The sequence below is a fragment of the Symphalangus syndactylus genome, chromosome 11, assembly GCF_028878055.3.
Source record: "Symphalangus syndactylus isolate Jambi chromosome 11, NHGRI_mSymSyn1-v2.1_pri, whole genome shotgun sequence".
Classification (NCBI taxonomy): Eukaryota; Metazoa; Chordata; class Mammalia; order Primates; family Hylobatidae; genus Symphalangus; species Symphalangus syndactylus.
The window spans coordinates 47,375,844-47,388,880 of record NC_072433.2 but is presented as its reverse complement, the minus strand read 5'-3'; the positions used below and the strand labels follow the sequence as shown (position 1 = coordinate 47,388,880).

The 13,037-nt window shown below is 46.5% G+C and overlaps 1 protein-coding gene across 2 annotated transcripts in view; it reads left to right on the top strand.

Moving 5' to 3' along the window:
• Window positions 1–12,508, top strand: part of ABCC12 (ATP binding cassette subfamily C member 12) — a 75,399-nt gene extending 62,891 nt beyond the window's left edge. Inside the window, exons 22-28 of one of the 2 annotated variants that reach the window (XM_055298016.2) lie at window positions 2,163–2,252; window positions 4,666–4,855; window positions 5,296–5,455; window positions 6,573–6,651; window positions 7,687–7,800; window positions 9,334–9,498; window positions 9,607–10,433. In XM_055298016.2, the coding sequence (XP_055153991.1) occupies window positions 2,163–2,252; window positions 4,666–4,855; window positions 5,296–5,455; window positions 6,573–6,651; window positions 7,687–7,800; window positions 9,334–9,498; window positions 9,607–9,693 (885 nt within the window). In that variant the 3' untranslated portion in view covers window positions 9,694–10,433. Of the gene's footprint in view, window positions 1–2,150; window positions 2,253–4,665; window positions 4,856–5,295; window positions 5,456–6,572; window positions 6,652–7,686; window positions 7,801–9,333; window positions 9,499–9,606 lie in introns of those variants that run through there. The other variant, XM_063612747.1, reaches the window with a different exon arrangement.
• Window positions 12,509–13,037: the final 529 nt, after the last annotated feature.

The window sequence follows — 13,037 nt, the reverse complement described above, 5'->3', positions numbered from 1 at the left end:
TCAGCGGTAGGCACGATTCTGCCATGTTTGCGGATCTGAGAAGCCCACATGGCTTGAGCAAGGTGGTATGAAGTGCCGGCAGAGTAGAATATGTAGAGCTTTGTAAGCCAGGGGCGGGGTATTACCCGTATTCCAAGACTGGGTTTCTCAACCGTGGCACTGTGGGCTTTGGGGCTGGATAATCCTTTTGGTGAGGGGCTGTTCTGTGCACGGTAGGATGTTCAGCAGCCTCCCTGGCTCTGCCCATGAGATGCTGGTATTACGTCCCTCCCGCCAGGTTGTGACGACCCAACCTGTCTCTAGACATTGCCAAATGTCCTCTGTGGGGCAGGTTGAGAGCCACTGCTCTAAAGAAGTGGAAACTGTTGAACTGTATTAAGCAGGGAGGCCTGCTGAGGGGCTCTCAGAGGGTCTGCACCCACAGCGCTCTCCACATCACGCACCTGCTTGCGCACCCTGCCTCTTTGCTGCTAAGACCGCTTGCTTCTTACTAGAGCATTCTTATCCCAAGTTTGACTGGTGGACTTCTTCTTATCATAAATGCCTCAGCTCACATAGTCTTCTGGAACCCCCTGTCTAAGGTAGCTCTCCAGCCCCGGCCCCTCTCCCACATCAACCTGTTTTCGGGACATTCTTGTCACTCCCACAGTGGCCTTGTGCACCATCCCCGCCAGTCCACTAGAATGGAAGCTGCGTGAGTGCAGGGATCTTGTCTATAAACTTCAACCCTGGAAACAGGCGCCCCAACCAGTACCTGGCCCATGGCTACCGCTCAGTCAATGAAGTTCACTAATGCATGAGATGGCCCTGCCTCTAGCCCACTTGGTGACAAATGCTGTGGCTGCCCCACCCTTCCAGGGCAGGCTGGAGGTTCTGGGCATTCTCACACCCAGAAGCAAGGGCAGCAATGACTGAGGGAGTTAGTGGCTATGTACCTCCGTGTACCCCTGCTTCCTTGCCCCGGCATGGGACAGTTCCGAGGTGTGCTCCATTCAGTGTCCCAGAGCTCCCAGACCAGCCGGACTCTCAGTTGCCCACAGCGGTAACATCTCACAAATGCACCTGGTATGGGCAGCCTCTCTTCCCCTGCTCACTCCTCCATCCCCTCCTGGTACAATCTGGGTTCACCGCCTATGTTCGTTTGTGAAGGCTGCTGTGACAAATTACATGCTTGCAGGCTTCAAACAAGAAAAAGGTATTCTTTCACTGTTGTGGAGTCAGACGCCCGCACTCAAGGTGTTGACAGGGCCAGCTTCCCTCCGGAGGCTTGGGAGAATCTTTCTTCTCTCTTCCAGCTTCTGTGGCTGCTGGCCATCCCTGGCATCTCTTGTCTTGTAGCTGCATCACTTCAGTCTCTGCCTCTGCCTTCACGTCCCCTTCTCCTCGGTGACTTCTCCTCTGTCTCTTATAATGACATTTATCACTGGACTTAGGACCCACACAGGTGATCCAGGATGATATCAAGATCCTTATTAACACCTGCAAAGATCCTCTCTCCAAATGAGAGAGCATTCGCAGGTTCCAGGGATTAGGAAATGGACACATCTTTTAGGGGTGGGGGACACCATTCAACCTGCGCTAATATACTTCTTGCAGTCAAATCTTGGGGTTGGCTTTTGGGAGATCCAGGCCTAAGGTGGGTGACCTTAGCAAGCCACATGCCCCAGTCTGAGCCTTGACTTTCTCATTACTACAGCAAGAAGACAGGCTTGATGGTTTTCTGGTCTCTTATGGTGATGTGGTTTTCAGTTGCTTTTTGAGCAAGAGGTTAGGGGAGGGCTGCTCTGAGATGCAAGACCCTGCCAGGTGGCAGCAAGGGGCCGATACCCAGCAGTTCTGCAGCTCCCAGGGAGAATTCCCACCACTCAAAGAGGCGTGTGATCAAGTGGTTCTGTGGGGAGATGATTCTCACCATCTGGAGTGCCAGGGAAAAATGTAATTACCATTTGTTTCTAAATACAAAGGAAGTGTTTAAAGGCAAAACACCCCAACAGGAATATCTTTACTTCTGGGCGCTTGGCTGGGAAGGCAGGCCTCCTGTTTGTGCCGTCTTGCGCGAGGCAGGGGAGGGGTCATTCACCAGGGCTGCCTCCTGAACGGGGAGCTGCAGAACCCGAAGGAGGAAGGGGCTCTAACTGCAGCTGCTCGCTCCTTTTCAACAGCTGAGCGGACTGCTCCAAGTGTGTGTGCGAACGGGAACAGAGACGCAAGCCAAATTCACCTCCTTGGAGCTGCTCAGGGAATACATTTCGGTAAGAAATTAGTGCATCAAAGAGGAGGGACAAGTTAATTTTGGCAAGACTTGGGCAAATACTGGGTCTTTTTAGATGTGAAAGGGGTCTTTTTAAAAAACCGAAATCGCGCCGGGCATGGTGGCTTACGCCTATAATCCCAGCACTTTGGGAGGCCAAGGCGGGCAGATCACCTGAGGTCAAGAGTTTTGAGACCAGCCTGGCCAACATGGTGAAACCCTGTCTCCACTAAAAATACAAAAATTAGCCAGGCATGGTGGCGAGCGGTGGTAATCCCAGCTACTTGGGAGGCTGAGACAGGAGAATCACTAGAGTCCAGGAGGCGGAGGTTTCAGTGAACCGAGATCGCTCCATTGCCCTCCAGCCAAGACAACAAGAGTAAAACTCCATCTCAAAAATCAAAAACAACAGCAACGATAAAAAACCCAAAATCGGACGAGTCATCCCTCTTCCTAAAACCTGTATTTACAATGCATTCTAAAGTCCTTCTTGTTGAATGCGAGGTTCTTTTTAACAAGGTTTCCTTAAGGGCTGTTTTGATACACCGAAAAATACAATTCAGTGATTTACTTTGGTTTCTAAAAATATTTTGCCAGGCTCAGTGGCTCACGCCTGTAATCTCAACACTTTTGGAGACTGAGGCAGGAGGAATGCTTGAAGCCAGGAGTTTGAGACCAGCCTGTGCAGCATAGTGAGACCCTGTCTCTACAAAAAAAAAAAACAAAAAAAAAAAACTTAAAATTTGCCACGTGTAGTGGCGTGCACCTATAGCCCTAGCTACTGAGGAGGTTAAAGAGGGAGGGTCACTTGAGCCCAGGAGTTTGAGGCTGCGGTAAGCTATGATGATGCCATCGCACTCCAGCCTGTGCAGCAGAGCTAGACCCTGACTCTAAAAGTTTTTTAAGTTAAAAATTATTATTTGATTGATTAAAGTCATAAGTTGAAAAAATAGAAGCTCAGTCTAACTCTTCTTTAAAAGCTTTTATATCCAACTTACAAATCTTGCTATTCTTTTAAAAGAAGTCTAGCCAATTCTAGCAATCACATTTAGGTGCCTTTGAAGAGTGTTTGGCTCCATTTACAAACTTAGTTAAACACTTTAGAACATTTTAAACTGCACTTTAAAATTTAATACATTCAATTTGTTTTTTAAGTACCTCAGTGATCTGATTTAACAACAAACCTTCCTGAGTTTGTATAAATTTAATAAATTAAACTTATAAATATAGTAAGCTTTAAGTTTTCATGACAGTATCAATGCTATAAACAGTAAACTTTTAACTTAAAATCATGTTTAAATCAATTATTCAATTATACATTTTAAATTAGAATCACAAGCCCAAGTTCTGTTAATATATTGTGAATACTTGAAACACCAAGCGTGCAGATTTCTTAAACTAAAAATATTACTGTTACAGTTTCATTTCTCTAAAATATTTTTATTCCTAATTCTAAATCTTCTAGGGGTTAAAAATACTCAGTCCTTAACAATAGAGGTATTTTCTCAGCTAAATGAGGTTTCTTATTGACCAGAGATCTGGGCTGGTCAGCCATCCTGATGGGGCACACGGGATCCCCATTTCCAGCTGTTTACACAGAGGTGACTTAAGAGGAGGGGCTGCTCTTGTGATGAAGCCAAGCTGCCCTACTCCTTAATTAGACCTTGCATTTCTTGGACTCTTAGGAGACTTAAATGTTTTTTTTTTTTTCATGTACGTCTAAAGACCTCTGAACTTGACATCCTGCATTCTTATCATCTTTCTACTTCTAGCGTAATGATGATTCTTGCAGATCTTGAAATTATATCTGTTTGAATTCTGCAAATTCAAGGCTATGTCTGGCCTTGTCATACAGCTTCAGGGCTACACTTCTGACATTTTCCCAGGCCCACAGGCCCAGTATGAGCTTCCCCTTGTGTATTCCTCTAAGTCATCCATCCCTCTATTCGCTAAGCTCCAGCCACATGACTTTTCTTTCCATTCCTCAAATTGCCCAAGCTCATTCTGGCCCCAGGGCCTTTGTACTAGCTGTTCCCCCAACCTGGAGGGCTCTGGACTTGATTCTTTTGTAGCTGGCATCCTCCCAGCACTCCAGCCCTCAGGTCCAATGTCACATAGGTGCCTTCCTCAAACCTCAAGTACTTTTACTCTCCTACCCCCCTTGCCCAACACACAAATCACATTTTGTATCCTACTGCAATACTCTGTTTTATTGTCTTCATTTTAAATTTTTTTCTTGTTTATTATCTGACATCCCCACTGGAATGTGAGTTTCTAGAATTAAGGGTCATTATTGGTTTATTTCACCACCGTGAATAGCAGTACCTGAAACTGTGTGAATCAATGAATGAATTAGTTAAATAAATGAAAAAACAAATGGCTGTTCACTGGTCATTGGTTATTCTCCTTTACAGACCTGTGTTCCCGAATGCACTCATCCCCTCAAAGTGGGGACCTGTCCCAAGGACTGGCCCAGCCATGGGGAGATCACCTTCAGAGACTATCAGATGAGATACAGAGACAACACCCCCCTTGTTCTCGACAGCCTGAACTTGAACATACAAAGTGGGCAGACAGTCGGGATTGTTGGAAGAACAGGTTCTGGTGAGGACAAGCTCTGCTTTTGTTTCTTTCGGGTTGTTTTCTTTGGATTTCCACTGGATGTCCTAGTTAAGTCACACCAGAGAGTGATGTGTATGTGTGTCAGATTGGCTATTTCCCTCAAATCTCTTTACTGTAAATTAGGATTTCAGGTTGAATGGGTGTGTAGAGATGGAAGCAAACACGTCAGTTTTTGAATTAATTAAATGACAATCATTCTAGTGCAACAGGGCTCCAGAGATGAGTTGTGTACTAAGGGCCCCTGCAAGGATGGGCAGGTTAACTGTGTCAGGGCAGCCCATCCCTCCACGCCCACCCCGGTGAGGACGCTTTCTGTCTACACCATCATCCTTTTGGAGCCATTTGCATTGCATTAAAAATCCCACTGATTAAATGCTTGGATATGATGTTTGGTTTGTTGTTCTTGCTTTTATGGTTCCCAGGAAAGTCATCGTTAGGAATGGCTTTGTTTCGTCTGGTGGAGCCAGCCAGTGGCACAATCTTTATTGATGAGGTGGATATCTGCACTCTCAGCTTGGAAGACCTCAGAACCAAGCTGACCTTGATCCCACAGGATCCTGTCCTGTTTGTAGGTACAGTAAGGTAGCTGTTTTTAATCATTGTGCATTTCTATTTTTGGAGAGTGAAATCAGACTGACCAAGAACTTTGTGATGTCCTCAGGGCATGGCTGGCCTGGAGCTGTTCTGTCTGAGGGAAGCAGTATCCCAGGGGCCTCACAAGCACTGCTGGTCCCTGTTTCTGCATCCAGCATTGGGAGGAGCCAGGTCCCGGGGTCTGAGCATTACTTGTGTTTTATAAACACATTATTAATGAACAAGATGCTTCTATATTCATTCATACACTGAGCAGATATTCCAGTGGCTCTGGACAGCCCTAGTTTATGCCTGTGTCCCAGCATCCCATCAGGTTTAGCAATGGCCACTCTGAAAAGTGTCCCAGTTTGCACAATAAAATAAATAGTTACCCCACGTATATAGCTATCCATTGCAAAGTGCATTCATGTATTTCCACACCTAAGTGAACAGAAGCTATTTCAAGCACAAGAACAGTAAGGCTGCAGCTTCTATGGGGCTCCAGATCTGATATCAAGGCACAAGGGGAAAGGCAGTTTCTCAGTTAGCCAGTGCAGTGGCTCTCTCTGTAATGAGAGGCACATTTCTCCCATAGAGCACCAGATGAAGTAGGGTAACTGTATTTACTATATTTAGGGTTCATTATTTGAAAAATGCATTCTGCCTCTTGAAACAGTAGATTTACATTCTGCGTCTGAGCTGCTCAGCACCCTGTGAGGCCCTCGGAGTTGCCGACACATGGAGTGGAAGATTTGGGTTGCTCACTCTCCCTCTTTCTCTGCCAAGGATTTTTATCAGTTCAAACCCATTCTGCTACTCGGGGCTGCTGAGAGGCCCAGGTGTGTCTTTCTGAGCACCTTGCTCAGAGCTGCCTCTCGGCAGGGTTCCACCTGTCATTGCCTGCCTCAGTGGTCTCTGCTCCATCACAGAGTTGTAGGCCCTTGGTCTCGTGACCTGAGGTCCATATTTTGTGGACCACTGTCCTGTACTGAGCACTATTCTTGTAGCACGAGATCATCACATGCCACCTCCTACCCTCCTCCACATGCTACAGAAAACCTGCTCCCCATCCATCCTCTCATCCTTGGAAATCTGGCTCCCTGTCCTCTCCTCTCCTTCATTGCAGGTACAACTTGGATCCCTTTGAGAGTCACATCGATGAGATGCTCTGGCAGGTTCTGGAGAGAACATTCATGAGAGACACAGTAGGTCTCTGGGGCTGTTGAGGAGGAGTTTGTTTCCCAGGACCACTGCCCTAGATTCCTGGCCTACGTTTAAATTTGACAAGCACCTAGGCCAGCACTTAGCCAGGTTTATTTGTGGACACCACGTAAGTCAGTAGAACATAATCCTTAGTTACTCTTTCCTATTAAAAGCAACAATAGGGCTCTACAATGATCCAGTCAAGAGCACTACATGTATCATCTCACTTGGCCCTTACTACAATGCTCTGAGGTTGGTACTCTTACCCCTAATTTTAGAGATGAAGGAATTAAAGCTCAGGGAAGTAACATGCCCAGGCTAGTGAGTAGCAGGATGGAGACTTGAACTCAAGCCTATCTGGCTGTGGAGCAGATGGAAGGCCCTGCTACTCTGCCAATGGCCTCATTTGCTTATCAGAACAGACAAGCCACAGAAAACGGGAGGGTGTGGAATGTTCTGGGAATGGCAAGTATGGCTGGTTGGAGAGAACCAAACCATGTGCGAGAGGGAACCCTGTCCTATAAGAGCTACAGCCCCAGCTGGGGTCAGCAGGTGAGCGTGGCCACCTCTGCAGCCCAATGTGATATTTTTCCAGGACTCGGTACCAACATGAGCATCTTCCAAGGCCACTTTGGCCTGTCACTCTGGATAAGTCAGACCCTGTCTTACCCTTCCTTAATGTCCAGAAAACTCTCCCATCCCATCTCTATTTGGTCCCTGGAAACAACAATCCAGAAAGCCGTTTCCACTTGTTTGTGTGCTCTCTGGGACTGCATCTGCATCATTTGTTCTTTTGGTGAATTGTCTATGGGGTTCTATGAGTCATAGTGTGATTTTAAATTATTAATGTCCGCCTACTCCCCGGTCTTTCCCTGGTGCCTGTTTGCAATATTGAAATGATTGTTGTTTTGCAGTTTCTTTGCCACAGTAAAATAAAGCAAGCTGACGAATGCAAGAGAAGGGGGCAATCAATACAGACAGCATAGGACAATTTTATAGATCATCAGCACAAATGTGGCATTTTCTGTGTTTTATAGATAATGAAACTCCCAGAAAAATTACAGGCAGAAGTCACAGAAAATGGAGAAAACTTCTCAGTAGGGGAACGTCAGCTGCTTTGTGTGGCCCGAGCTCTTCTCCGTAATTCAAAGGTAAGAAAACATGGAAAATGGATTGGTCAAATTTTGGATATTTCCCGCAGCGCCACTCAATCCAGGAGGGAGTGCCACGCGTATGTCTTTCAGCAAAGAGAGAGCAATTGAGCCATTTAAAAACTGATCACTTTTTCTTAAGACAAAGTTGTGAGGGATAAAAATTGAAAAGTAACAGCCATTTACAGCAACAGCACCTTCCTCTCCCAGGCTTCCCCTGGGGAGGTCTCGCTTAGATTTTCACTCTGCTCTCCTAAGTGGTTTGAGTTTGAAAAATCTGTCTCCCAACTTTCTCCCATTGTCTCTGAACAATTCTGAATCTGGATACACTGTCCCCAGGATGCTCAAGAAGGCCATCAGAATGCTAGGATATGGGAATTGTAGAATTTATACTTATTTTTCTTTGTGACTTAGCCACCCTTACTTACTGATTTCCAGGAAGGGATTGCTGTTGCTTTAGTAATGCCAGTCTCTGAAGCCTCATCAAAGGTGTGACCCATTGTGTGTATTCTCTAGATGTGCTAATGTCAGGGGAGAGGGACCAGCATGGATCTGATGCCTGCCGTGGCACTGCACGCTGCTAAGTGGTTTAAGTGTAGTCTCCATTTCCAGCTCATCAATAAGGCATAGCCCCCTTTCACCTACGAGGGAACAGAGCCTCGTGGAAGTTAAGTAACTTGGCCAGTCAAGCAGAGTCAGGGGTTAAGGTCAAGTGCTCTGATTTGCTAAATCAAATCCGTCCTGTGATCAGCAGAATAATACCCCCACCCCCCCAAAGATGTTAATGTCCTGATTTTTGGAACCTGTGAACATGTTCCTCTGAAACTTTTAATATATTAACTTACTTGGCAAAAGGGACTCTGCAGTTGTGATTAAGGATCTTGAGATGGGGAGATGATCCTAGATCTGGGTGGGCTGAGCGTATTCATATGGGGCTTTCCAAGGAGGAGGCAGAAGAGTCAAAGAGAGAGAAGGAGCTGTGATGCCAGGAGGGGCTGTGGGCCAAGGAATGCAAGTGGCCCAGAAACTGGAGAGGGCAAGGAAACAGAAAGAATGCAGCCCTGACAATACCTTGATTTTAGGATTTCTGACTTCTGGAACTAGAAGATAAATTTACACTGAGTCTCTTAGTTTGTGATCGTTTGGTATGGCAGCAATATAGGAAATGAATGTAAGTGCTGCTGTGCTTCATGCCGACTCAGATTAGCACAGTAGATAAAGCCTGTGCAGCCTGTCTCCCTATGAGTTTGTAGGGTTAGAATAAACTACTTAAAAAGAGGAGTAAAGGATATACAAATTTGTCCCTCTAGCAGGTGCCTTTGGAAAGATGGAGGTGATGTGATGTGACTTTTATTTCACTCTTGTTCTTCTCATTTTTTTTTTAAGATGGATGTTTAGCTAATTACTTTTCATCCTGTGGTCTTATTTTTCTTCTTCTTCTTTTTTTTAAAGTAAATAGAGCCAAGGCTATAAATTTCCCTCTCAGTGCACCTTTGGCTTAGTATGACCTTTACAATGTTCCCTCCTCAACAGATCATTCTCCTTGATGAAGCCACCGCCTCTATGGACTCCAAGACTGACACCCTGGTTCAGAACACCATCAAAGATGCCTTCAAAGGCTGCACTGTGCTGACCATCGCCCACCGCCTCAACACAGTTCTCAACTGCGATCACGTCCTGGTTATGGAAAATGGGAAGGTATAGGAAGCTCTTTTGGCTTCACCTCCCCAGAAAAGTCCAGTGGTTTGAGCTTTACAGTGGGTAGATATTTTCTGATGATTTCAGTTCTTCTTCTCTGACTTTCAGGTGATTGAGTTTGACAAGCCTGAAGTCCTTGCAGAGAAGCCAGATTCTGCATTTGCTATGTTACTAGCAGCAGAAGTCAGATTGTAGAGGTCCTGGCGGCTGATTCTAGAGGAGGAAGAGGCTCTGTGAGATGAGTAGGAGGGGTCTTCAGGAGGAGGGGCTGTCCTCTCCGCAGGCAGCCCTGGTCTTCAGCCCCTCCCATCCGTGGAGTGAGCTGGGGCTGAAGTTGTCCCCACTGCTATACTCAGTCCATGTCACCCCACTTGGTGGGCTTGGGGTTGGTTCTGGATGGCGAACTGAGGCAGACCCAGCTAATGGATTAAAAAACTGCCCTTCACCTCCCAAATCCCCAAGGGTCCCTCACGTGTTTTCACCAAAACCACCCCAGTGCCTGAGATTGAAAATATTGTAACTTTCAGTTAGAAACCAGCCACAATAAACAAAATGGGAAAATGCCTTAGGATGGAGTTTGCAAGGTTTCCTTGCCCATCATCAGAAGGAAAAAGAGCAGAATTTTCTTCTGATTTAACCCCACTCACTTCCATCTTGACTGGGTGACAAGTGGTAATGACACGGATTTGTAGCGTGAAAGATTGAATACAGTGTTTGGCCAAAAATTTTTTTTAAATCATATTATATGTTTCAGTTGATCTATTAGAATAACCAAGAAAACAAAATGCTAGAGTTTCTTTATAAATGACACTTTTATATCTTCTTTATTCGTCATTAAAACGCAGTAGGAAATTGCCCTGAAATGTTGCCTTGCAATTATTTCACTGAAGATATTCCAATTTCTGTACTACTCCCTCTCATAGACCCTTGTTGCCTTCTCCCTTCACTCAGTAATGAAACTTCACAGTCGCTTACCAAATAAAAAGCTTTCTCTCCAACCTTGAGGCTGGTTCTGATGGAAGCACTAAAGATGTATTCCCAGCAGCCCCAGGAGTGAGCGCTGCTAACTCATGGTGACATTTGGGAAAAAAAAAATTATAGAAAATCCAGCAAGCTCTTGTGTAGTAGCCGCCAAGGGGCACGCCGGGAGTTCTGGCTGTTTCTCATTCATCAGGAGTGAAGGCCCCATGAGCTTCCCTGGGCCTGCTTTCCAGGCCCCAGGCTGAGCTCTAAATACAGCTCAGGGCAGTGTGGTCAGCAAAGCTTCCAGACCACAACCCCCCACCCCACTCCCCTTCTAAGTGTTGGTCACATACTTGCTTCCCCAGACATGGAGGAAGGAGTGCCTGTCCCTGGGAGCATTCGGGAAACACTTGTGGCAGCTGTGAATGACAGCATCTAATGACCTCACTCAAACACAGCTGTGGAGCCTGGCGGACACCCCTCCCAGGTGTGTGTGCATGTTAAGAGCTTAATCTGGATTTCTGGCCAAAAAGCCAGCAGCCAGCAATTCAAGGGCTGGGCATGTGAGGTTAACCTCCAACTGATTATTCTCCAGCCCTCCTCCGGCAGGGGTCTACCCAACCAGTGGGGAGGTGAGCACACCTGGCCTCAGGTAGAGCTTATAACCTGGCAAGTGCGTGAAAGCCCTGGCCCAGCAGCTTGGCAGTGATGGATCCTGCCCTCAGCAGAGGGTGCACTAAGACATGTGACTGAGAAGGACATGAGCCAGGGGGTTCCTTCCGTGGGCAGCTCCAGGCCAACTGTGGATCTCTCTGTGAAGGGACACAGTGTATCTTTGCCTGATCTGAGCTTTCCCCCATCGTGCATGACCCTGATCGAAGGTCATTAAACCCACATCCACAGTGTTCTGAGCAGCTGCTCCCAGCTGAGTGTGGGCATCACCTTTATGGACACATGATAACTCCCCCAATATGACAAGCAGACTGCGCAGTCTGTGCTGGCCGTGGGAATCCATGACAGTTGTGCAATGTCAGGGAGGGATGCTTTACTTTCTACCAACTTGACACCAGCCAGATAATCAGTCTGTGATTTCAAGAGGTGGTGTTTTCATGAGGACAGAGGATAGGCTACAATGATCTCTGCTGCTCCTTCAGATGCATTGAGAGACGAATCATCTCCTATGACTCCCTTTCTGCCCACTCTCGCTTTGGTTTACTCTGGCAGAAGAACACCGACATTGATCCTGATGTCTACTGAGACCTTGCAGTGTGCCAGGGACTGTGACAAGCATTTTCTCCATGAATTATTTCACTGAATCCTCACCTCACCCCATGAGATGGGAATTGAGGCTCACTGAGGCTAGTAACTTATCTACAGATGCCCAGGAAGGAAGGGACAGAGATAGGGCTTGAACCCTAACCAGTCTGGCTCCACAGGCCCTGCTCCCAACCCCTTCACAACAAAGCCCCTCCAATCCTTTCCCCTTGGCCTGTTGCAAGGACAGTGATGGTCATCAGTATCATCCCTGGGGGAGAGTGACTTCTGAGGGTTTGGCTGTTGGCATGCATAAGACACGAAACCATCTTAGCAAACCCCTCTCCCACCCCAACCCCTTGCTATCACTGCCATGTCAGCTAAGGGGAGACTATGTGAAATAATAGCCATTTAGCCAAATTCCTCAAAGCACAGGCTTAGATTATTAAATCCTCAACATATCCCTGTGGGGTAGGTGTCTGCTATGATCTGAACATTGTGTTCCCCCAAAATCCTCATGTTGAAACATAATCCTTAGTGTGACAGTATAGAGGTAGGGCCTTTAGGAGGTGACTAATTAGGTCATGAGGGTGCAGACCTCATAAATAGGATTGGCTGTCTTATAAAAGAGACTTGGGGAAGCTTGTTCACCCCTTCCTCCATGTGAGGACACATAGAAGGCATCATCTATGAGGAATGGGCCCTCACCCAACACCAAATCTGTTGGCACCTTGACCCTGGATTTCCCAGTGTCCGGAACTGTGAGCAATAAATTTCTGTTGTTTATAAATTACTCAGTCTAAGATATTTTATTATATCAGCCTGAATAGACTAACACAGTACAAGTGTTATCCTTATATTACTGATGAGGAAACTGAGGCATTGAGAAAGTAACTTGACCAAGGTCAGCCACTAGTGAGATTTGAATCCAGGCAGGTTGACTCTAAACAGTATGCTCCTCCAGGAGTATGAGACCAGCCTGGGCAACACAGTGAGACCTCGTCACTAGAGAAATACATACAATAAAAAAAAACATGTGCTGTTAAATTCCATGCAACACTGCTGGAAATGCAATCCTCCTGGTGAGAAAGAGCAGTGCCTGTGTTGTAAAGCCTGAGTACTGGTCTGGGTAGACTCAGATATGCTGCAGTAACAAAAGACCCCAGACCACACTGGCTTATTTCTTGTTCATGTGACACGTCCATCACAGGTGAGCTGTGGCAGTGCTTATCCTCTTCACTCTGCGACCCAGCAGAGCAGAGCAGTCTCTGCCAGGAACATCATGTTTTGTGGTAGAGGGCAGGCAGACATGGCAATCAGAA